The 24,683-nt window shown below is 47.2% G+C and overlaps 1 protein-coding gene across 2 annotated transcripts in view; it reads right to left on the bottom strand.

Annotated features, from left to right (window-relative positions):
• The window catches only part of cers6 (ceramide synthase 6), a 144,934-nt gene extending 130,694 nt beyond the window's left edge, over positions 1 to 14,240 (bottom strand). The window contains exon 1 of one of the 2 annotated variants that reach the window (XM_055637686.1): positions 13,902 to 14,240. In XM_055637686.1, the coding sequence (XP_055493661.1) occupies positions 13,902 to 14,071 (170 nt within the window). In that variant the 5' untranslated portion in view covers positions 14,072 to 14,240. The remainder of the gene's footprint in view (positions 1 to 13,901) is intronic. The other variant, XM_055637687.1, reaches the window with a different exon arrangement.
• Positions 14,241 to 24,683: the final 10,443 nt, after the last annotated feature.

Raw genomic sequence — 24,683 nt, 5'->3', positions numbered from 1 at the left:
AAGACATTCTTGCCATAGAGGAAGTACATAGAGGGAGTACAGAGAAGGTTCACCAGACTGATTCCTGGGATGTCAGGACTTTCATATGAAGAAAGACTGGATAGACTTAGTTTGTACTCGCTAGAATTTAGAAGATTGAGGGGGCATCTTATAGAAACTTACAAAATTCTTAAGGGGTTGGACAGGCTAGATGCAAGAAGATTGTTCCCTATGTTGGGGAAGTCCAGAACAAGGGGTCACAGTTTAAGGATAAGGGGGAAATCTTTTAGGACCGAGATGAGGAAAACTTTTTTCACACAGAGAGTGGTGAATCTCTGGAACTCTCTGCCGCAGAAGGTAGTTGAGGCCAGTTCATTGGCTATATTTAAGAGGGAGTTATGTGGCCCTTGTGGCTAAAGGGATCAGGGGGTATGGAGAGAAGGCAGGTTCAGGATACTGAGTTGGATGATCAGCCATGATCATATTGAATGGTGGTGCAGGCTCGAAGGGCCGAATGGCCTACTCCTGCATCTATTGTCTATGTTTCTATGTTTGCGTTTTGATCAAGGCAGAACTAGATTCAGACATCAGTCTGAAGAAGGGTCTCGACCAGAAATGTCACCCATTCCTTCTCTCCAGAGATGCTGCCTGTTCCGGGTATGTGTGATGTGAGGCAGCAGCTCTACCACATTGGGAAGCGTCTTATCCAGACTTTTATATTTTTTAATTGGTAAAAAAAAAAAACTATCCACTGTAATAAAAAAAACGAATTCATTAAATTGAAGGGAATATTTATAGTATGCACAGACCTCGGTTAACTATCAATGGAAACAATCTAAATCAAGTTATTTTTTTATTGTCTGGTGTGTCTTCATGAGTTTTACTGCCATTTGAGATTTTATTTCACTGTTAGATTGCTTTAGAGGCATAGAGTCATACAGCATGGAAACAGGCCCTACAGCCAACTTGCCCACACCGACCAACATTCTCCATCTTTAATCACACCTGCCCACGTTAGGCCTATATCCTTCTGAACCTTTCCTAGGCATGAACCCGTTTGAATGCTTCTTAAAAGTAGTGATAGTACCTGCTTCAACTACCTCCTTCGGCAGCATGTTCCACACAGCCACCCACCATCCTTTGTGTAAAACAGTTAAGGGCCTGTCCCAATGTTGAAAATTCAGCGGCGACCAGCAAGACGCTACGACTCTTTGGAAATCTCTCACGACAATAAAAACATAGAAACATAGAAATTAGGTGCCATTCGGCCCTTCGAGCCTGCACCGCCATTCAATATGATCATGGCTGATCATCCAACTCAGTATCCCGTACCTGCCTTCTCTCCATACCCCCTGATCCCCTTAGCCACAAGGGCCACATCTAACTCCCTCTTAAATATAGCCAATGAACTGGCCTCGACTATCCTCTCTGGCAGAGAGTTCCAGAGATTCACCACTCTCTGTGTGAAAAAAGTTCTTCTCATCTCGGTTTTAAAGGATTTCCCCCTTATCAAGCTGTGACCCCTTGTCCTGGACTTCCCCAACATCGGGAACAATCTTCCTGCATCTAGCCTGTCCAACCCCTTAAGAATTTTGTAAGTGACCATAGGAGACCTCTCACGACCATACAGGTGACCCCTGGCGACATGTCGCAGATGACCTCTCACCACCATAGGAGACCTCTCACAGGCGCCTGTAAAGGTCTTGTAAGTGGGACAGGCCCTTTACATTCAGGTTCCTATTAAATCATCCCCCCCTCACCTTAAACCCATGTCCCCTGGTTCTTGATTCCATACTCTGTGCAGGTGACTCCGTGCTTTTACCCGATCTATTCCTCTCACGATTTTGTAAACCTCCATCAGATCACCCCTCATCCTCCCACCCTCCAAGGAGTAGAGTCCTATTTGTCCTTTTAAATCTTCTCTGCGCTCTTTCCAGCTTGACAACATCTTTCCTGTACCATGGTGACCAAAACTGAACATGATACTCTAAAGCGTTGCCTCACCAACATCTTGTATAAGTGCAACATGACCTCCCAACATCTATACTCAATACTCTGATGAAGGCCAATGTGCCAAAAGTATTTTTGACCACCCTATCTACCTGAAATCTATGAAATATTGTAATCAGTAACTAAATAATCTGCTGAAATCTAAATAAATATTTATTTCCTCTCTGCAGGACCACATGTGAGTTTAATAAAACATTATCTCAGTATGGAGATAACTAATTTGAGTTTATTAAATTGTAAATTACAAAGTCATAAAAAAAAAAAAAAAAAGTATTATAATCTTTAAGTTTCAACACTGTATAGAATTAAAACAAAATAAAAATGAGCAAAAGATATATTTGGCTCAAACATGTAAGAGCTTTCTCATCATGGCTGATCATTCCCTTTCATGACAACTGACATAGATACTAGGAAGTGCAGATGCTGGTTCACACTGAAGATAGACACAAAGTGCTGGAGTAACTCAGCGGGTCAGGCAGCATCTCATATAGTCATTGAAAATGGAAACAGGCCCTTTGATCCAACTTGTCCACACCGGCCAACATGTCCCAGCTACACTAGTCCCACCTGCCTGTGTTTGACCCTCCACTCCCTGCATATCCACGTGCCTATCCAAAAGCCTCTTAAACACCACTATCATATCTGCCTCCACCACCACCACCTCTTGCAGTGTGATCCAGGCACCCACCATCCTCAGTGTACGAAAAAAAACTTGCCCCGCACAACTTTGCCCTTCTCACCTGAAAACTATGCCCTCTCATTTGACATTTCCATCGCAGTTAATAATCTGCAGGGTCATTATTTTCAGTTGACCATAAATCAAGTTTAATTTACGGTTGCTACGGAACGATAACATTTGGGTGAGAGCACTTCACAGACTCGACTATTGATAATTAATCCGTTTGATTTTGATGAAGGACTAAACCCCGACCCGTAACGTGATTTGTCCACAGATTCCCTCCACAGAGGCTGCCTGGCCCGCTGAATTCCTCCTGCATTTCGTATTTTGTCCAAGTTCCAGTGCCTGCAGTTCCATGCATCTCCTAAAAATTAAATTGTATTTACCCTATGTTCAAATGCAAGGAAGTACATGTGCTGCATTACATAGAAACATAGAAACATAGAAATTAGGTGCAGGAGTAGGTCATTCGGCCCTTCGAGCCTGCACCGCCATTCAATATGATCATGGCTGATCATCCAACTCAGTATCCCGTACCTGCCTTCTCTCCATACCCTCTGATCCCCTTAGCCACAAGGGCCACATCTAACTCCCTCTTAAATATAGCCAATGAACTGGCCTCCACTACCTTCTGCGCAGAGAATTCCAGAGATTCACCACTCTCTGTGTGAAAAAAGTTTTCCTCATCTCGGTCCTAAAAGATTTCCGCCTTATCCTTAAACTGTGACCCCTTGTTCTGGACTTCCCCAACATCGGGAACAATCTTCCTGCATCTAGCCTGTCCAACCCCTTAAGAATTTTGTAAGTTTCTATAAGATGCCCCCTCAATCTTCTAAATTCTAGCTAGTACAAACCGAGTCTATCCAGTCTTTCTTCATATGAAAGTCCTGACATCCCAGGAATCATTCTGGTGAACCTTTTCTGTACTCCCTCTATGTACTCCCTCTATGTACTCCCTCTATGGAAAGAATGTCTTTCCTCAGATTAGGAGACCAAAACTGTACGCAATACTCCAGGTGTGGTCTCACCAAAACCTGTACAACTGCAGTAGAACCTCCCTGCTCCTATACTCAAATCCTGGACTGATCATCCAACTCAGTATCCTGTACCTGCCTTCTCTCCATACCCTCTGATCCCCTTAGCCACAAGGGCCACATCTAACTCCCTCTTAAATATAGCCAATGAACTGGCCTCGACTACCCTCTGTGGCAGAGAGTTCCAGAGATTCACCACTCTCTGTGTGAAAAAAGTTCTTCTAGATTCTAGACACTAATGCCCCTGTCCCACTTAGGAAACCTGAACGGAAACCTCTGGAGACTTTGCGCTCCACCCAAGGTTTCCGTGCGGTTCCTGGAGGTTTTTGTCAGTCTCCCTACCTGCTTCCACTACCTGTAACCTCCGGCAACCACCTGCAACCTCCGGGAACCACACAAAACCTTGGTTGGGGCGCAAAGTCTCCAGAGGTTTCCGTTCAGGTTTCCCAAGTGGGACAGGGGCATTAGATCCAGACAGTGAGGTCTGCACTAAATAATATTCAGTAACCCGTGCATATATTACCTTTTTCACCAATGTACCAGTATATCAAGAGCAGCCAAGCTGGCATGTTTAATGCTTATATATTGGGCTGTGATATAAATACACCCAGTAGCTACCGACACAATAGTGTTATTATTAGGCAACTTAAAGGGTTGTTAGAACTCAACTCTTCTAAATCACAACCTTTCCATTTTTTCCCAAGATTGTCTAAAATAATTACAGATTCCAAGTTCTCAAAGACTAACTTAATAAATAGTGTTACAGATGATTGGATAAATATATATTGAACAACCCAAGTAAATATCCATAATGGGCATCTTATAACCCAATGCTATGAATGTTGAATTCTCCATTTTCAATTCAACCCCCTCCCTACTGTCCCTCTCTTTCTCCTCCACCCACCCTGGTACACGGACATCTCTCTCACTATGTACGATGCACACTCCATACATTCGCCTCCCATTACCGGCAACAGCCTTGCCAACAGTCTATCTGTCCCTTCCTGCTTTTGCTGTTTGTTTGTGTGCGTTAAATGTATGTTTTTAGTGTTCTTTAGCTTGTTTTATGGGGTGGGGAGGAGTTGGGGGAAACTTTTTCCAATCTCTTACCTCGACGGAGATGCGATCCCGTATCGTATCTCCGTCCCCACTGCGGCCTAACACCGAGGAGTTGGTGGCCCGTGCTGGAGACCGACTTCGGGAGGTCAAATGGCGGGAGCCTCCGGACTTAACATCGCTGTGGACATGGTCTCTGGTCCGAGGCCGGCATCGGGAACCACAAGCCGTAGGAGCTTCGACCGCCACGACTGCGGGAGCTTCGACCGCTCCGACACAGGGGCTTTATCTGCCCCGACTGCGGTTGGTTCAACAGCCCCGACCGCGGGAGAATAAAGATGAAGAGGATTGGACTTTATTGCCTTCCATCACAGTGAGGAATGTGGGGAATCCACTGTGGTGGATGTTTATGTTAACTTTTATGCAGTTGTGTGTCTTTTTTTAAATTATGGATGCATGGTAATTCAAATTTCACTGTACCTTAATCAGTACACGTGACAATACACTGACCTTGAAACCTCGTCTCAAAATTCCCTTTTATCTCCACTTATTTCCCTCTCCACATCCCCTCCCTCCAGCTTTACATTTCAATCCTCCTCGTCTCTCCTTAACTGACACCCCTTTGTCTCCTTTTCACCTCCAGCCTTTGGCACTTACTCCACCCATCTGCCACTCACACCCACCCCTTCCCCTGCATCCACCTATCCTTCACCAGGCTTTGTCCTGCTCCCACTCTCTTTTCCAGCCTCTCTCCCCCCCTATTCCATCAGTCTGAAGAAGGGACCCGACCCAAAACATCAGCTGTCCATTCCGTCCACAGATGCTGCCTGACCCGCTGAGTTTCTCTCGAGCACTGTGCTTTACTAAATATCCATACATCCATCAGAGCATAGAATTAATATAATTTCCCTGATGAGTTGTCATGGGACTGTCCCACTTAGGCGATTTTTCGGGGGACTTTCAGGTTGCTGGCAGTTGCCTGAAAAAGTGGCACCCGGAACGCCGACTGTCAGAGTGGAACACAGACACACACACACACACAGACACACACACACACACACAGACACACACACACAGAGACACACACTCAGACACACACACACACACACACACACACACAGAGACACACACAGAGACACACACAGAGACACACACACACACACACACACACACACACACACACACACACACACACGTTATGCAGGCGGGGGACAGGGCAAGTGGGGGAACGCTGTCTGAGTGAAATTCACACGGTGCAAAGCCAAGGTGATACAAACACACGCCGCAATGAACAGGAAGGTTGGTGCTGTAATTAAGACAGCTAAAGCACAGTGTACGGTAAGTCCTTTAAAAGAGGGGGGGGGGGGAGAGAAGGGGTGGAGCCAAATTTTAAGAAGCCAGAGATACATGGCTGTGAATCCCGGCGGACATTAACATTACCGGTTGGTTATCCTTGGTTCTGAAATCTACTGCTTACCTTTTTTTCCCAATGAGCCAATGAAATTCACCCGTCAACACCGGCTCCAACCTACGAGAACCTTCGACCTCCTGGCGACCCACCTACGGCACGAGAATTCTCGCTACTCTCCATGGCGGCTTCATTCTAGTCACCGCTAATTTTTAAACATGTTGAAAATTTCACGGCGACCATAATGAGGCAGAATGCGGGAACTCCTCACGACCATGAAGGCGACTCCCCGGCAACCACCCGCCAACATGTGACAACCGCAGAGTCTCCTGCAGTCGCCTAAAGGGCCTGTCCCACTCGGCGCTTGTCATGTGGTCTCCACATGGTCACCATACGCTTGCTGGTGGTCTCTGGCGAGTCGCCATCATGTCGCGAGGAGTTCCTGCATTCTGGGAACTAGTATGGTCGCTGCAAATTAATCAACATGTTGAAAAACTTTCTGCAACCAAAAACTGGTCGCCATGGAGGAAATCGATACATTTGTAGTCGTTGGTGCAGTTGTGGTGGGGTCGCCATGTAGTTGTGGGTAATTCTAGGTAGTCTCCTTTGCTGACCGGGCATTTTCATCGGCTCAATTGATGGGGGAAAAAAACATAAGCACGAGTTTTCAGAACCAAGGATAACCGACCGGTAATGTTAAATGCCCGCTAAACTTCACAGCTGTTCATCTCTGGGTTATTAAAGTTGGCTGGTTTATTAAAAGTGTTGGTAGACAAAAATGCTAGAGAAACTCAGCTGGTGCAGCAGCATCTATGGAGCAAAGGAAATAGGCAACGTTTCGGGCCGAAACCCTTCTTCAGACTGTCTCCCCCCTTCTCCCCTCCCTCCTCTTTTAAAGGACTTACCGTACACTGTGCTAGTTGTGTTAACCTTCCTGTTCATCGCGGTGTGTGTCTGTATCACCTTGGCTTTGCACCGTGTGAATTTCAGACAGCGCTCCCCCACTTTCCCTGGTCCCCACCTTTGCGATGTGTGAGTGTCGGAGTGGGAGTGGGAGTGAGAGTGAGAGTGAGAGTGAGAGTGAGAGTGAGAGTGAGAGTGAGAGTGAGAGTGAGAGTGAGAGTGGGAGTGGGAGTGGGAGTGGGAGAGTGGGAGTGGGAGTGGGAGTGGGAGTGAGAGTGAGAGTGAGAGTGTGTTCCACTCTGACAGTCGCCGTTCCAGTTGCCGGTCTTTCAGCGAGTGCTGCAAACTTGACATTCACCGGCAGTCTGCTGAAAAATCGCCCAAGTCTGACAGGCCCTTTAATATAATTTTCCATTTTAAGTTTAAAATATTCAAATTCTGTTCAACATAAATGCGTCATTTTGATAAGTGAAAAACACTAAAGCAAATAAAGATAATCTAGTTGAGTTCAACTGGCTAAATATTTATTAATAGAGGAGCAAAAAATGTTGTACCTAAACATATCATTGCCATATCGTTGTGCCTGAAACCTAACATCAAACAGCAGTCAGAGATAATCCATTTTGTTCTGACTTAACTGAACTAAGCATTCTCTCATGTAATTTAAAGTTCAAAGACAAAGTGATTTTAGTGTCATCATTTGTATTTTAAGGCTTGAACATGTATAAAAATGATAGCGTTATTCTAAATTAACACTAAACCCTCAGTCAATGTGATGAACCGAGATTTATTTTCCAAATCAAAGCAGATAGTCAGAGAGTCATACAGCACTGACCACAGGCCCTTCAGCCCAACTCTTCCTTGCCAACCAAGATGCCTATCTATGCTACTGTTTCGCCCACATCCTTCTAAACCTCGCCCATCCATGTACCTGTCCAAATGTCTCGCAAATGTTCTCCTTGTGTGGAAAATACAAAAAAAATGCCAAATGTTTGCTCTGAGAATTAGCAGGAAAAGAATGATTTCACACTGAAAAAAAAACCTTCAACCAAAGTCAGTATGCAACTTTCTATTGGTTGAAGAAAGGTTTAAGAAACACTTAGACAGGGACATGGATAGATAGGGCAGGTTTAGAGGGATTTGGGCCAAAGGCAGACTGGTGTGACCAGTGTAGATGAGACATGTTGGTCGCTGGGGGCAAGTTGGGCCTGTTTCCGCGGTGCATGGCTATGACTTTAAAATGATGGATTTTTGAAATAGGGCTTCAGTAGTTGAAAACTGAGTGGCAATTAGTTTAGAGATGCATTGAGGAAACAGTCCCTTCGGCCCACCGAGTCCGTGCTGTCCAGCCACACTTGCAGCTCCCAGGGCACAGCTAACTCATCAACCATCTTGTTGCACAAAAGACTGATACTTGCTGGTTACTAGAAGTAAAACTATATGGTGGCAAGAAGTACTGCATTTGTAAGTGCCGCAGGCTCATAAAAGAACACGTTATTCAAACAAACAGCATATTGTCAGCTTGGTGTGGGAGCAGCTCTACCCAAGACCGCAAGGCATCGCAGAGAGTTGTGGATGTTGCCCAGTCCATCACACAGACCAGACTCCCCACAGTCAACTCCATCTACACTTCATGAGGCCTTGGAAAAGCAGCCGGCATAATCAAAGACTTCTCCCACCCCGGTCATTCTCCTTCTTCTACCTGTTCCCGTCCAGAAAGAAAGTGCCGAAGCTTGCAAGCTCCCACCACCACCCTCGGGAACAACTTCCTCCCAGGGTAGACACAAACTGCTGGAGTAACTCAGCGGAACAGGCAGCATCTATGGAGAGAAGGAATGGGTGACGTTTCAGGTCGAGACCCTTCTTCAGACTGAAGAAGGGTCTCGACCTGAAACGTCACCCATTCCCTCACTCCATAGATGCTGCCTGTCCCGTTGAGTTACTCCAGCAGTTTGTGTCTCCCTTTGATTTTATCCAGCATCTGCAGTTCTCTCTCACACAGCTCCTTCCTCTCTGTAATCAGGCTTGCGAATGGTCCATCCATACGTTGGTCTGATTCACCTCTAACCCATTGTGGATACTGAAACTGATGCACTACCATGCTGAGAACTATATTCTGCACTCTGTATCTTCTCCTTTGCCCCATCTATTGTACTTGAGTTTGACCAGATTGTATGGTAGGTCTCGACCCGAAACGTCGCCTATTCTCTTCGCTCCATAGATGCTGCCTCAACCGCTGAGTTTCTCCAGCATTTTTGTCCACCTTCCATTTTCCAGCATCTGCAGTTCCTTCTTAAACGTATGGTATGTCTGATCTATTTGGATAGCATGCAAAACAAAGCTTTTCACTCAACTTCAGTATACACGACAATAATAAACCTAAACCATTTATGTTACAATAGAATTAATTTGCAAATTGAAGATAGTTCACAGCATTGCTTTGAGAATGCAGGGTGACTTGGACAGGTTGGGGGAGTGGGCAGATGCATGGCAGATGCAGTTTAATGTGGATAAATGTGAGGTTATCCACTTTGGTATAAAAAACAGGAAAGCAGATTACTATGTAAATGGCGTCAAGTTGGGAAAAGGGGAAGTACAAAGGGATCTGGGGGTCCTTGTTCATCAGTCTATGAAAGTAAGCATGCAGGTACAGCAGGCAGTGAAGAAAGCGAAAGGCATGTTGGCCTTTATAACAAGAGGAGTTGAGTATATGAGCAAAGAGGTCCTTCTGCAGTTGTACAGGGTCCTAGCGAGACCACACCTGGAGTATTGTGTGCAGTTTTGGTCCCCTAATTTGAGGAAGGACTTTCTTGCTATTGAGGGAGTGCAGCGTAGGTTTAAAAGGTTAATTGCCGGGATGGCAGGGCTGTCATATGCTGAGAGAATGGAGCAGCTGGGCTTTTACACTCTGAAGTTTAGAAGGATGAGGGGGAATCTTATTGAAACATATAAGATTGTTAAGGGTTTGGACACGCTAGAGGCAGGAAACATGTTCCCAATGTTGGGGGAGTCCAGAACCAGGGGCCACAGTTTAAGAATAAGGGATAAGCCATTTAGAACGGAGATGAGGAAACACTTTTTCTCACAGAGAGTTGTGAATCTGTGGAATTCTCTGCCTCAGAGGGCAGTGGAGGCCGGTTCTTTGGATACTTTCAAGAGAGAGCTAGATAGGGCTCTTAAAGATAGCGGAGTCAGGGGATATGGGGAGAAGGCAGGAACGGGGTACTGATTGGGGATGATCAGCCATGATCACATTGAATGGCGGTTCTAGCTCGAAGGGCCGAATGGCCTACTCCTGCACCTATTGTCTATTGTCTATAATGTTTGCATTAAGTTATTGGTATATGTAGTCTAATTAAAGACTGCAAACAGCCTCTTAAAAATTCAGTCCTTAGTTTAAGAAAATATATCTGTCAACATAAAATGTCAACTTCCTTAGAAGATGGAGGAGGCTCGACATGTTAACGAATGCCCTATTGACCGTCGACTGGTGTACAGTAGAGAGCATATTGACTGGTTGCATCATGGCCTGGTTCGGCAACTCGAATGCCCAGGAATGATGGAGGCTACGGGAGAGAGGTGGGCACTGCCCGGTCCATCACGGGTACTGACATCCCCACCATCGAAAGGATCTATAGGAGGCACTGCCTCAAAAAGACAGCCAGCATCATCACAGGCCCACACCATCCTTGGCCACTCTCTCATCTCGCTGCTACTTTCAGGAAGAAGGTATAGGATGCTGAAAGCCGCAACCTCCTGGTTCAAGACCAGCTTCTTACCTGCAACCCTCGGGCTGTTGAACGCTGCACAACACTAACCTCAGCAACTGTGATCTTTGATGGGTTGCATTACAGACAGTGTTTGTACTATTATGCTTACCCAGTATTATGGATATTAATTTATTATTATGCATTCATCTCTAGGTTCTTGCCTTTGCAGGCCTGCAAACTGCAACAAATAGGAATTTCATTGTTCCCATGTTGGTACATAGGACAATTAAACACTCTTGATTCATGAAAGCTAAAAATCTCTCATGGTATAGTTATCATGCACAATATCACCTATGTGTTCCAGGCATGAGAAGGGAAAATTGAACAATGATTTTCCTCTCCGAACTACCCAGTGACAATTGACACAAGGCTGAGGAACATAATACATGAGGGACCCACAGAAGTTGACTGGTAGAGTTGCTGCCTTACAGCGCCAGAGACCCAGGTTCGATCCGGACTACAGGTGCTGTCTGTGCGAAGTTTGTACCATCTCCCCGTGACCATGTGGGTTCTCTCCAGGTGCTTGGGTTTCCCACCCCACATTCCAAAGACGTACAGGCTTGTAGGTTAATGAGCTTCTGTAAAATTGTAAAGCTGCTGCGAGTGTTTAGGAGAGCGCTGGTGATCTATGGTCTGCGCGGATTTGCTGGACCCGTTTCCACTCTGCATCTCAAGTCTAAAGATGGAAGGGGTTGTTTAAACAGCAGCTGCATGTCAGACGTCAGCTGCAGGTTGATTTATTAGGTGGGACATCACTTCCCTTTGACAACGTTGAAGGCATTTCTTAGCTACATCATCAAGAGGCCACAAGCAGGAGAGACTCAGCCTGATTTGGAAAACGTGCACCATTTGGTAGCGCAGGGCAGGGTGAATTGCCAATGGCACGGTTTTCCGCACAATCTCGCCACTGCCCTTGCATTGCGACCCGTGACACTTTGCCAAAGACACAGAACAAAGCATTTGCCAAAGTGTTTGGCAACCGGGAGATCAGTCTGAAGAAGAACCTCCACCCAGAACATCTCCCATTCCTTCTCTCCACAGTTCCTGCCTGCCACGCTGAGTTACTCCAGCTTTTTGTGTCTATCTTCAGTTTAAACCAGCATCTGCATCAACACATTATTACCGACGTGTTATTCCCCTTATCGTGTATCGGTACAATGTAAATAGCTGGATGCTCATCATGCATTGTCTTCCTGCTGACTGGATGTATCACACACCAAAAGCTTTTCACTGTACCTCGGTACACATGACAATAAACTTCAGTCTGAAGAAGGGTCTCGACCCAAAACGTCACCTATTTCCTTCGCTCCTCATCTCCTATTCCTTTTCTCCAGAGATGCTGCCTCACCCGCTGAGTTTCTCCAGCATTTTTGTCTACCTTCGATTTGTCCAGCATCTGCAGTTCTCTCTTACACATGTGATAATAAACTGAACTAAAACTGCTTGCTGCTGGGGACTGACGTTCCTTGGTAGCCTTTATGAAACTAGAATGCCCAGGCACACATACTGGCCAAGGCTGGGGAGGGGGGGGAGTGGTTTGGGGTGCTGGCTGGAAGCCTCCTCGCATCTCATACCCCTCCACATCTCATTCCCCTCCCCTCCGAACCTCAGACCCCCTCTCTTGCATTCCCCCAACTCACTCCCCTCCCCCACATCTCAACCCCCAAGCTCATGTGATAGGAGCAGAATTAGGCCATTCGGCCCATTAAGTCTACTGCACCATTCAATCATGGCCAGACACAAAATGTTGGAGTAACTCAGCGGGACAGGCAGCAGCTCTGGAGATAAGGGAGAGGTCTGAAGATGGGTCTCGACCCGAAACGTCACCCATTCCTTCTCTCCAGAGATGCTGCCTGGCCCGCTGAGTTACTCCAACATTTTGTGTCTACCTTCGATTTAAACCAGCAGCTACAGTTCTTTCCTACACATTCAATCATGGCTGATCTATCTCCTACTAACCCCATTCTCCTGCCTTCTCCCCATAACCTCTGACATCCGTACTAGTCAAATCTATCCATTTCCGCCTTAAAATTATCCACTCACTTAGTCTCCACAGCCATCTGTGGCAATGAATTCCACACTCACCAAAGGTGTGTCCTTTAATTCTGAGGCTACGGTCTCTGGTCCTAGACTCTCCCATGAGTGGAAACCTCAGACCCCCCCCCCCCCCCCCCCCCCGATATCACAGACCCCCACTCCCCATATCTTAGACCTACCTCCCCCCCCCCCTTCCCCCACCTCACCCCCACCCCCCCCCCCCCCCCCAACCACCTCCTCTCTAAGGAGAGAGAGAGAGAGAGAGACAGAGAGAGAGAGAGAGAGAGACACAGAGAGACAGAGAGAGAGAGAGAGAGAGAGAGAGAGAGAGAGACACAGAGAGAGAGACAGACAGACAGAGAGAGAGAGAGACAGAGAGAGAGAGACAGACAGAGAGACAGAGAGAGAGACAGAGAGAGACACAGAGAGAGAGAGAGACAGAGAGAGAGAGAGAGAGAGAGAGAGAGAGAGACAGAGAGACAGAGAGACAGAGAGAGACAGACAGAGAGACAGACAGACAGAGAGAGAGAGAGAGAGAGAGAGAGAGAGAGAGAGAGAGAGAGAGAGAGACAGAGAGAGAGAGAGAGAGAGACAGAGAGAGAGAGAGAGAGAGAGAGGGAGACTCAGAGAGAGAGAGAGAGAGAGGGAGACAGAGAGAGGGAGAGAGAGAGAGAGAGAGAGAGAGAGAGAGAGAGAGAGAGAGAGAGAGAGACAGAGAGGGAGAGAGAGAGAGAGAGAGAGAGAGAGAGAGAGGAGAGACAGAGAGAGAGACAGAGAGAGAGACAGAGAGCAGGGGAGACAGAGAGAGAGAGGGAGAGAGCAGGGGGATACAGAGAGAGCAGGGGAGAAAGGGAGAGGGAGCAGGGTGAGACGGAGACAGACAGAGAGAGAGAGAGAAAGGGGGAGAGAGAGAAGAAGAAGGAGGGAGCGGGGGAGAGAGAATGAGAGAGAGAGAAAGCAGGGGTGAGAGATAGAAGGGGAGAGAGTGAGCAGGGGGAGAGGGATAGGGGGTGTCAGCCGCCTACCTTTGGAAGACGAGGCGTGCGAGGACGATGCAGAGGGCGAGGGGCAAGGCGAGGTACAGGTCCTGGGCTTGAGGGAAGCTGCCCTCCGACGTGCTCTTCAGATCTGCCCAGGTCACGTTATGGGGCAGCCAGAAGCGCTCGTTCCAGAACCAGGCCAGGATGCCCGCCATCTCCGGCCCGTCCCTCCTTCCCCTCCTCTCCTGCCTCCTTCCCTCTCTCTCTAGCTACCACACCTCCTCTCCTCTCCTGCCTCCTTCCCTCTCTCTCTAGCTACCACACCTCCTCTCCTGTCTCCTTCCCTCTCTCTCTCTAGCTACCACACCTCCTCTCCTCTCCTGCCTCCTTCCCTCTCTCCAGCTTCCACACCTCCTCTCCTCCCTCCTTCCCTCTCTCTCTAGCTCCACACCTCTTCTCCTCTCCTGCCTCCTTCCCTCCTCTCTAGCTTCCACACTTCCTCTCCTCTCCTGTCCTCCTTCCCTCTCTCTCTAGCTACCACACACTTCCTCTCCTCTCCTGTCTCCTTCCCTCTCTCTCTAGCTACCACACCTCCTCTCCCCTCCTGCCTCCTTCCCTCTCTCTCTAGCTCCCCCACCTCCCCTCCTCTCTAGCTTCCACACCTCCTCTCCTCTCCTCCCTCCTTCCCTCTCTCTCTAGCTACCACACCTCCTCTCCTCTCTCTGCCTCCTTCCCTCTCTCTCTCTCTCTATCTATCTCATTCTCTCCCACCTTCCCTCCCTCTCTCTCTATCCCTCTCTCTCTCCTTCCCTCTCTCTCTAGCTGCCACACCTCCTCTCCCCACTTCTCTTCCGCACTCCCCAGTGCTGCCCAGCCTCCCTTCTGCCCTCTCCCTGTGGTTTCCACACCTCCCCTTCCTTCTCTCCTGTCCCCGAGTCTCTCCACACCTCCCTGCAGCTCCCGAACCTTCCTCTCTTCTCCCCTTACCTTCCCTCCCCCTCTCTCTCTTTCTCTCTCTCTCTGCAAGTCGCACAGTTGCTCCCTCGCTGCTTCCTGTATCTCTCAGTCTCTCCCCCTCTCGCTTCTCTCTGTATCTCTCTATGTCTCTCTCTCCCTCTCTCTGTCTCCCCCACTCTCTGTGCCTCTCTCTCTCCCCTGCTCTCTGTCTCTCCCCCCCCCCTCTGTCTCTCTCCCCCTCTCTGTCTCTGCCCCCTCTCTCTCTGTCTGTCTCTCTGCCCCTCTCTCTCCTGCTCTCTGTATCTCCCTCACCCCCCCCTCTCTGCCCCTCTCACACTCTCTCTCTCTATTGCTCTGTGTCTCACCCCCTCACTCTCTGCCCCTCTCTCTACTGCTCTCTGTAGCTCACCCCCCTCTCTACTCCTCTCTTACTCTACTGCTCTCTGTATCTCACCTCCTCTGTCTCTCTCTGCCCCTCTCTGTCTCTCCCACTCTCTGTGTCTCCCACACCCCCTCTCGCTTCTCTCTGGATGCTCTTGCCCTGATTGCTTGGCCGAGCAGCCGGCGGATGGCTGCTTCCCTCTCTCTCACACACACACACAGCCTCCCTCCCTCCCTCGACCGGGAAGTGTCACACACCATCCAGCCAAGACCAAGAGATTGGTCGCTAGAACTGTCACACACACACACACACGTCGCTGCTCCACCTCCAAGTCGGACCATGAAAAGATATTCCAATGCATATTTATAACAAAATATGACCTTTCTGTTCACCAGCTGCAGATATAATAGCGATGGTAAAATATGCTTAGAACAGCACCCTGCCGTCTCCACCTTTGTATTCATTCAATGATGTTACTCTATTTACGATGCCAACATCTTTTTCATCACCATAATGCCCAAATCGTAACAGTGGGGCATGTTTTGACCGATTAAATACAACTGGATTACATTTTTCTATTTCCAGATATTGATTTTTTTGTTTGTTTTTGAAATTTAAAAAAAAAATTAAAACCTTTCTGTTTCAGGTTTATTATTCCAGAAAGATTAATTTAGAGTTTTACACTGTGGAAACAGGCCCTTTGGCCCAACCTGCCCACACCGTCCAATATGCCCCATCTATACTAGTCCCACCTGCCTGTGTTTGGCCCACATCTCTCTAAACCCATCCTATCTATCCATGTACCTGTCTAAATGTTTCTTGTACGTGTGTTACTGCCACACCTACCCCCTCTGGCAGCTCCTTCCATACAGCCACCGCCTATTGTGTACAAAAGTTGCCCTTCAGGTTCCCATTAAATCTTCGCCATCAACCTATGTCCTCTGGTGCTCGAGGTAAAAGTCTCTGGGTTAAATCTCTGTGCATTCGCCATATCTATTGCTCTCATGAGCTCATACACCTCCATTAGATCACCCCTCATTGTTTAAACGTTGTGATAGTACCTACTTCAACTACCTCCTACGGCAGATTGTTCCATTCACCCACCACTCATTGTGTGAAAAAGTTGCCTCTCAAATTCCCAAAGCCCCTGTCCCACTGTACGAGGTAATTCACGAGTTCTCCCGAGTTTTCCCCTGATTCGAACTCGGAGAATGTCCGTCGCGGGTCCGTAGGAGTTCGTGGATGTCTCGTAGCGGCTCGTACGAGTAAAAAGTAACTATTTTTTTCAACACGAGTATTTTTTTACTCGTGGACATTTTTTACAGTGTTGAAAAAACTTCACGAGTTTACGGGATTTCCCGACTACCTACCGTTACTCGTACGAGCCGCTACGAGACATCCACTAACTCCTACGGACCCGCTACGGACATTCTCCGAGTTCGAATCAGGGGAAAAGTCGGGAGAACTCGTGAATTACCTCGTACAGTGGGACAGGGGCATTATAAATCTTTCCCCCCTCATCATAAACCTAAATCCGCAGGTTCTTGATCCCCCTAAGGCGCAAAGACTCTTTGCACGTCCTATTTCTATACCTATGCATTTACCCAATCTATTCAAATTTCTGGTATTTTGTTTTATTCTGGTCATTTCACGATTTTTCCTGCTGCTTTCTTCCCCCTACTCCCATCAGTTTGATGAAGGGCTGGAGTAGCTCAGCGGGTCAGACTGCATCTCTGGGGAAAAGGAACAGGTGACATTTCAGGTTGAGACCCTTCTTCAGACTCGGGTCTCGAACCGAAACCGCATCTATTCTTTTTCTCCAGTATTCCTGTCTGACCCAGAGTTACTCCAGCTTTTTATGTCTATCTTCGGTTTAAACCAGTGTCTGCTGTTCCTTCCTACACAGTTTGAAGAAGGAAAATGACTTGAAAAGTCATCTGTCCATTTCTTCCAATGGTGTTGCCTGACCCGCTGAGTTCCTCCAGCACTTGGTGTTTCTCACAAGATTCCAGCATCTGCAGTTCCTTAGGTCCTCAGACTACATTTACTTTAGAGATGCAGCGCGGAAACAGGTCCTTAGCACACTGAGGCCGTGTCGGCCAGCGATCACCCCATACACTAACACTATCCTACACACTGGGGACATTTTACTGAAGCCAATTAACATAAACTTGCACGTCTTTGGAGTGTGGGAGAAAACCGGAGCACCCGGAGAAAGCCCACGCGGTCACAGGGAGAACGTGCAAACTCCGTACAGACAGGGTCGAGCACCACCGTGCCTTGTTCTTACCGATGCACCACCGTGCCTTGTTCAAGGCAGACTAGGGCTTTATTGCTTGAAGCACAGGAGGCTGAGAGGTGGTTTTTCAGAAGTATGTAACATTATGAGTGGACTTGATAAGGTGATTACTTTTCCCCTTGTTGGTTGGGGAGTCAAGAACCAGAGGGCACATGTTTAAGGTGAGGGGGGAGATTTAATAGGACCCTGAGGGGCAACCTTTTCACTTAGTGGGTGGTGGGTATATGGATCGAGGAAGTAGTTGAGGCAGGGACTATAACAACATTCAAAGACATTTGGACAGGTACATGGACAGGAAAGGTTTGGAGTGATATTGGCCCAATGTGGGCGGGTGGGACCAGAGTAGATGACGTGCCTTGGTCAGTATGGGCAAGTTGGACCAAAGGGCCTGTTTCCGTGCTGTATGACTCGAAGCTCTATCATGTGATTATTAATAGTCAGGAAACATAACGTATCATAGACAATAGGTGCAGGAGGAGGCCATTCAGCCCTTCGAGCCAGCACCGCATCATGTGTATTGTTGGTGACTTTACCAAGTACAGGTGCCTTGTGGCAAGCAAGACAGAGGATAAGCTAAAGAACAGAACATTTTCACACAATGAAGCCTATGGTTTGGAGTCTCTGACACCGACCTGGATGCTAGTGAGGGAGGGGGTTTAGAGATTGCATGAAATTCAATTCAGTTCAAGTCATAGTCACAGAGTGGAAACAGACCCCAGCCCAACTTGCCCACACTGGCCAACATGTCCCAGCTACACTAGTCTCACCTGCCTGCGTTTTGTCCATCTCCTTCCAAACCTATCCGATCCATGCACCTGTCTAACTGTTTCTGAACTGTCCCAGCCACAAGTACCTCCTCTGGCAGCTTGTTCCATACACCCACCACCCTTTGTGTGAAAAAGTTACCCCTCAGATTCCTTTTCCCCTTCACCTCAAACCTATGTCCTCTGTTCCTTGATTCACCTACTCTGGCCAAGAGACTCTGGCCATCGATTTTTCATATACCTCTGTAAGATCACCCACTCTTTCTCCTGTGCTCCAAATTGGTAGTTTTAGAATTTGTTGTTTGAGTATTGACATCCAGTATTGACATGCAAGACAACAGTCTGAGAAGAGGTCCTGACCCAAAATGCCATCTGTCCATTCCCTTCACAGATGCTGCCTGACCCGCTGAGTTCCTCCAACAATTGGTTCAAGATTCCAGCACCAGCAATCTCTTTTTTTGCAGAGTACACCAGCAAGAGGGCTGGTTCAGAGGAGTTGTCACCTCGACCCCATTGAAGACATTGGACTTTGTCTGTGGAACCGATAAGCATGCACCGTCAGAATGAGGAGCAGCTTCTTCCCCTCTGATAACAGAATTCTGAACCGTCCTTCCGTAAGTGAACAGAGGGATCTGGGAATAACAGTGCATAGTTCCCTGAAAGTGGAATCTCATGTAGATAGGATGGTAAAGAAAGCTTTTGGTGTGCTGGCCTTTATAAATCAGAGCATTGAGTATAGAAGTTGGGATGTAATGTTAAAATTGTACAAGGCATTGGTGAGGCCAATTCTGGAGTATGGTGTACAATTTTGGTCGCCTAATTATAGGAAGGATGTCAACAAAATAGAGAGAGTACAGAGGAGATTTACTAGAATGTTGCCTGGGTTTCAGCAACTAAGTTACAGAGAAAGGTTGAACAAGTTAGGGCTTTATTCTTTGGAGCGCAGAAGGTAAAGGGGGACTTGATAGAGGTTTTTAAAATGATGAGAGGGATAGACAGAGTTGATGTGGAAAAGCTTTTCCCACTGAGAGTAGGGAAGATTCAAACAAGGGGACATGACTTGAGAATTAAGGGACTGAAGTTTAGGGGTAACATGAGGGGGAACTTCTTTACTCAGAGAGTGGTGGCTGTGTGGGTTGAGCTTCCAGTGAAGGTGGTGGAGGCAGGTTCGTTTTTATCATTTAAAAATAAATTGGATAGTTATATGGACGGGAAAGGAATGGAAGGTTATGGTCTGAGCGCAGGTATATGGGACTAGGGGAGAATATGTGTTCGGCACGGACTAGAAGGGTCGAGATGGCCTGTTTCCGTGCTGTAATTGTTATATGGTTATATGGTTATATGGTAAGCTAGGGTACTGTCTGAGTCACCTCTACCCCACTGTTGACATTGGGCATTGTCTATGGAACTGATGCGCTACAATCCTGAGATCTATATTCTGCACTCTCTATGCTCTCATTTGGTACAATTTAATGATACATTATTGTCACATGTTCCTAGGCACAGTGAGACTCCTTGACTCTGTATACAATGCAGAAAGCAGGCAAAGAGTTGGCTCAGGACAAAGTTACAAAAGTCAACAGCTCAGAGGCTGGTCAGAAGAACATCACCATGGAAACAAGGGACGCTGGTTCACTGAGTGATGAAATGCCTCAATGCAAAAGAGAAATATGAGGAATATTAAGAAGTCATGGATTTGACTTGTGAATAGACAAGAGACAATAGACAATAGGTGCAGGAGTAGGCCATTCGGCCCTTCGAGCCAGCACCGCCATTCAATGTGATCATGGCTGATCATCCCCAATCAGTACCCCGTTCCTGCCTTCTCCCCATATCCCCTGACTCCGCTATTTTTAAGAGTCCTATCCAGCTCTCTCTTGAAAACATCCAGAGAACCTGCCTCCACCGCTCTGAGGCAGAGAATTCCACAGACTCACCACTGTCTGTTAGAAAAAGTGTTTCCTCGTCTCCGTTCTAAATGGCTTACTCCTTATTCTTAAACTGTGGCCCCTGGTTCTGGACTCCCCCAACATCGTCAAGTCAAGTTTATTTGTCGCATACACATACGAGATGTGACATCGGGAACATGTTTCCTGCCTCTAGTGTGGCCAAGCCCTTAACAATCTTACATGTTTCAATGAGATGCCCTCTCATCCTTCTAAACTCCAGAGTATACAAGCCCAGCTGCTCCATTCTCTCAGCATATGACAGTCCCGCCATCCCGGGAATTAACCTTGTAAACCTACGCTGCACTCCCTCAATAGCAAGAATGTCCTTCCTCAAATTAGGGGACCAAAACTGCACACAATACTCCAGGTGTGGTCTCACTAGGGCCCTGTACAACTGCAGAAGGATGAAGTCCTTCCTATTTACTCCACAAAGGCCTTTTCACACATTTGAAGATTCTTCGAAGATTCACACACCTGTTATCTTCATAGGTTGAGTAGATATAGGAGCAAAATTTGGCCATTCAGCCCATCAAGTCTACTCTGCTGATCTACCTTTCCTTCTCAACCCCATTCTCTCGCCTTTTCTCTGACACCCGTGCTAATCCAGAATCTGTCAACCTCCGCTTGAACAATACCCAACCACTTGGCCTCAAGTCCCAAATCTTCCCTCAATCTCCCCTATTCCAAAGAAAACAACCCTTCCTCAGTCACAGGTACACTCCTCCACTCCTGGTCATTTGGTCATCTACACTGCACACTTCATTGTAGAATCATATATGGTGACCAGACCCATACTCAGTCACCTAACTGGTGTTGTAACTGTTCCAGTATAACCTCCCTACAGTCATGCTCATTGCCTTGCCTGATAAGGCACAGCATCTTAATCCAACCGTCACCCTAACCCTAACCCTAAGGCATCTTTTTTTGTCTTAACAAACTTTATTATTCTGACCTGCTATCTTTAAAGATCTTCCAAGACCGAATGTGTAGGAAGGAACCGCTGATGCTGGTTTACACCGAAGATACACACAGAAAGCTGGAGTAACTCAGAGGGGACAGGCAGCATCACTGGAGAGAAGGAATAGGTGACGTTTCAGGTCAAGACCAGGTCTGAAGAAGGGTCTCGACCTGAAACATCACCCATTCCTTCTCTCCAGAGATGCTGCCTGTCCCGCTGAGTTACTCCAGCATTCTGTGTCATACTCCAAGATCATTCTTCTATTCCACAGTACCATTCAATGTCCTAGTTTTTAATTTATTCAGCTTCCAAATTCAAAAGTCATCTGATGCTGTATCGCAATCCTGCAACTCTTAATGCAGCATCAAGACTGATACGTTGCATGCTATGCACTAAGACGATGATTCCAGAGGTTTAGATTTTGCTTTGGACTTCAGATATTCAGTGTAGGTTGGAGGCCTTTGCAACCACAAGCTTATTGAGAAGGTTGTTGCATGCCTTGCTATTCACTGTTGCCTCCATGGAGGCCCCGTTGTCTGGCAGTATGCGGTGGAGAACCAAGATGTTTCAGACACTCTGCGATGGTGGCGTTGGACCTGTGCACGGCATGGTGCTGCAACATTGCCATTGTGAAAGGCTTGAGATCATTCTGAGACTGCGCTGCCTTGATAAGTCCTTCCCCTCACCCTGGATCTCATTCAGCATTCACATCAAATGTACATGTGCTGAAGAAGGGTCTCAGGCAGCATCTCTGGAGAACATGCGTAGGTGATGTTTTGGGTCGGGACCCTTCTTCAGACTACATCTTCCTCCAACGGTTGCAAGGAGCGTGGCCAGGATAGGTGACGTTTTGGGTCGGGACCCTTCTTTAGACTACATCTTCCTCCAACGGTTGCAAGGAGATGAGAGCGTGGCCAGGATGGTGTGGGTCTTTGATGAAGAAGGGTCCCAACCCGAAACATCGCCTATCCATGTTCTCCACAGATGCTGCCTGACCCGCTGAGTTACTCCAGCACTTTGTGTTTTCATTTGCAGACCTGCAACTGCAGTTCCTTGTTTATACTAGGCAACAATACAAAAGATAGACACAAAAAGCTGGAGGTGTCAGACAGCATCTCTGGAGAAAAGGAATAGGAGACCTTCATGTCTGAAGAAGGGTCTCGACTAGAAACGTCACCTATTCCTTTTCTCCAGAGATGTTGCCTGTCCCGTTGAGTTACTCTAGCATTTTGAGTCTATCTTCAGTGTAATCCAGCATCCGTAGTTCCTTCCTGCGCAAAGTGCTGGAGTAACTCAGTGGGACAGACAGAGTGTCTGGAGAAAAGGAATAGGTGATGTTTTTGGTTGGAACCCTTCTTCAGACACCTCACCTTATAACCATATAACCATATAACAATTACAGCACGGAAACAGGCCATCTCGACCCTTCTAGTCCGTGCCGAACACATATTCTCCCCTAGTCCCATATACCTGCGCTCAGACAATAACCTTCCATTCCCTTCCCGTCCATATAACTAACCAATTTATTTTTAAATGATAAAAACGAACCTGCCTCCACCACCTTCACTGGAAGCTCATTCCACACAGCCACCACTCTCTGAGTAAAGAAGTTCCCCCTCATGTTACCCCTAAACTTCAGTCCCTTAATTCTCAAGTCATGTACCCTTGTTTGAATCTTCCCTACTCTCAGTGGGAAAAGCTTTTCCACGTCAACTCTGTCTATCCCTCTCATCATTTTAAAAACCTCTATCAAGTCCCCCCCTTAACCTTCTGCGCTCCAAAGAATAAAGCCCTAACTTGTTCAACCTTTCTCTGTAACTTAGTTGCTGAAACCCAGGCAACAATCTAGTAAATCTCCTCTGTACTCTCTCTATTTTGTTGACCTGTTCCTTCTCTCCAGAGAATCTACCTGTCCCGCTGAGTTACTCCACCATTTTGTGTTTATCTTCGGTATACAGTAGACCAGCATCTACAGTTCCTTCCTACTCACTCATAACCTCTTTGTTGATGGTAACTTCCCCACACTGCCCTCAACAGCATGCCACTGTACAAAATGTGCTTGTGGGAGTCAGCAGTGAATACCAAGGCAGCCATGGGTCACTGAGTCCTGAGTTGGATGTGTATCTTGTTTACAGGTCACTCCAACGCATGATGATCAATGAAGGCCATCGACAGATCATTTAGGCTGAGCTGTAAGACACGGCTTGTAGATACAAATGGAAACTGCATATTGATCACACCAGGAAGGCAATGGGACTGGGCATAGACAGGGTGAGTGCACAGAAAGGATCGACTGGGCTTACATTCACTGGAATTTAGAGGGATGAGAGGGTATTTTATAGAAACATACAAAATTCATACAAAAGGGGATTGGACAGGCTAGATGCAGGAAAAATGTTCCCCATGTTGGGGGAATCCAGAACCAGGGGTCACAGTTGAAGAATAAGGGGTAGGCCATTTAGGACTGAGATGAGGAAAAACTTTCTCACCCAGAGAGTTGTCAATCTGTGGAATTCTCTGTCACAGAAGGCAGTGGAGGCAAATTCACTGGATGTTTTCAAAGGAGAACTGGATATAGCTCTTAGGGCTAATGGAATCAAGGGATATGGGGGAAAAGCAGGAATGGGTGACTGATTCTGGATGATCAGCCATGATCATATTGAATGGCGGTGCTGTCCTGGACTGCCGAATGGCCCACTCCTGCACCTATTTTCTATGTTACCCAGGGTAGAGGAATCAAGAACCAGAGGGCACAGGTTTAAGGTGAGGGGGGGGGAAAGATTTAATGGGATCCCGAGGGGCAACTTTTTTACATAGAGGGTGGTAGGTGCACGGAACAAGCTGCCACAGGAGGTAATTGAGGCATATACTGTGCCAGCATTTAAAAGTCATTTGCTCAGGTTCATGGATAGTATAGGTTTAGAGGGATATGGGCCAAACGGATACGGGATTAGTGTAGAACGGACATGTTGGTCAACGTGGGCGAGTTGGGCCGAAGGGCATGTTTCCATGCTGTATGACTGTGACTCTACAACATAAGGTGCAGCGTATAGATCGTGGAGCATCGTGGTAGATAGTGGAGCAGCAAGAGTGCAAATCCTTAAGGGCCTGCCCCACTTGGGCGTCATTTGCGAGTCACGCACGCACCATGTGCGCATTATGTGCGCGTCACAATGCGCGCGTCGTGAGTCGTGACACGTAAATGATGTCGCGTAAATTACGCGCAAATGATGCCCAAGTGGGACAGGCCCTTTACAGTCGGTAAGTGCTGGGATGTTCTGAGAACGGAACAAAAAAGCTTGCTGCAAATCGACAAGCCTGTAAATACACAATAATACACAGATCAATATATAATAATCAATAATACAGTAAATTAATATCCGTAATACTAGGTGACCATAATGGTTCACAAACCGAAGTCTACAGTACAACCAAAGACACAGTCTGTGGAAGACTGTGGAAGATTTATCGCAGCCGCTGCCTCAAAAAGGCTGGCAGTATCATCAAAGACCCACACC

This window comes from Leucoraja erinacea, chromosome 7 (assembly GCF_028641065.1).
Source record: "Leucoraja erinacea ecotype New England chromosome 7, Leri_hhj_1, whole genome shotgun sequence".
In the NCBI taxonomy this organism is placed as follows: domain Eukaryota; kingdom Metazoa; phylum Chordata; class Chondrichthyes; order Rajiformes; family Rajidae; genus Leucoraja; species Leucoraja erinaceus.
This window is presented reverse-complemented; position numbering and strand designations above follow the sequence as displayed.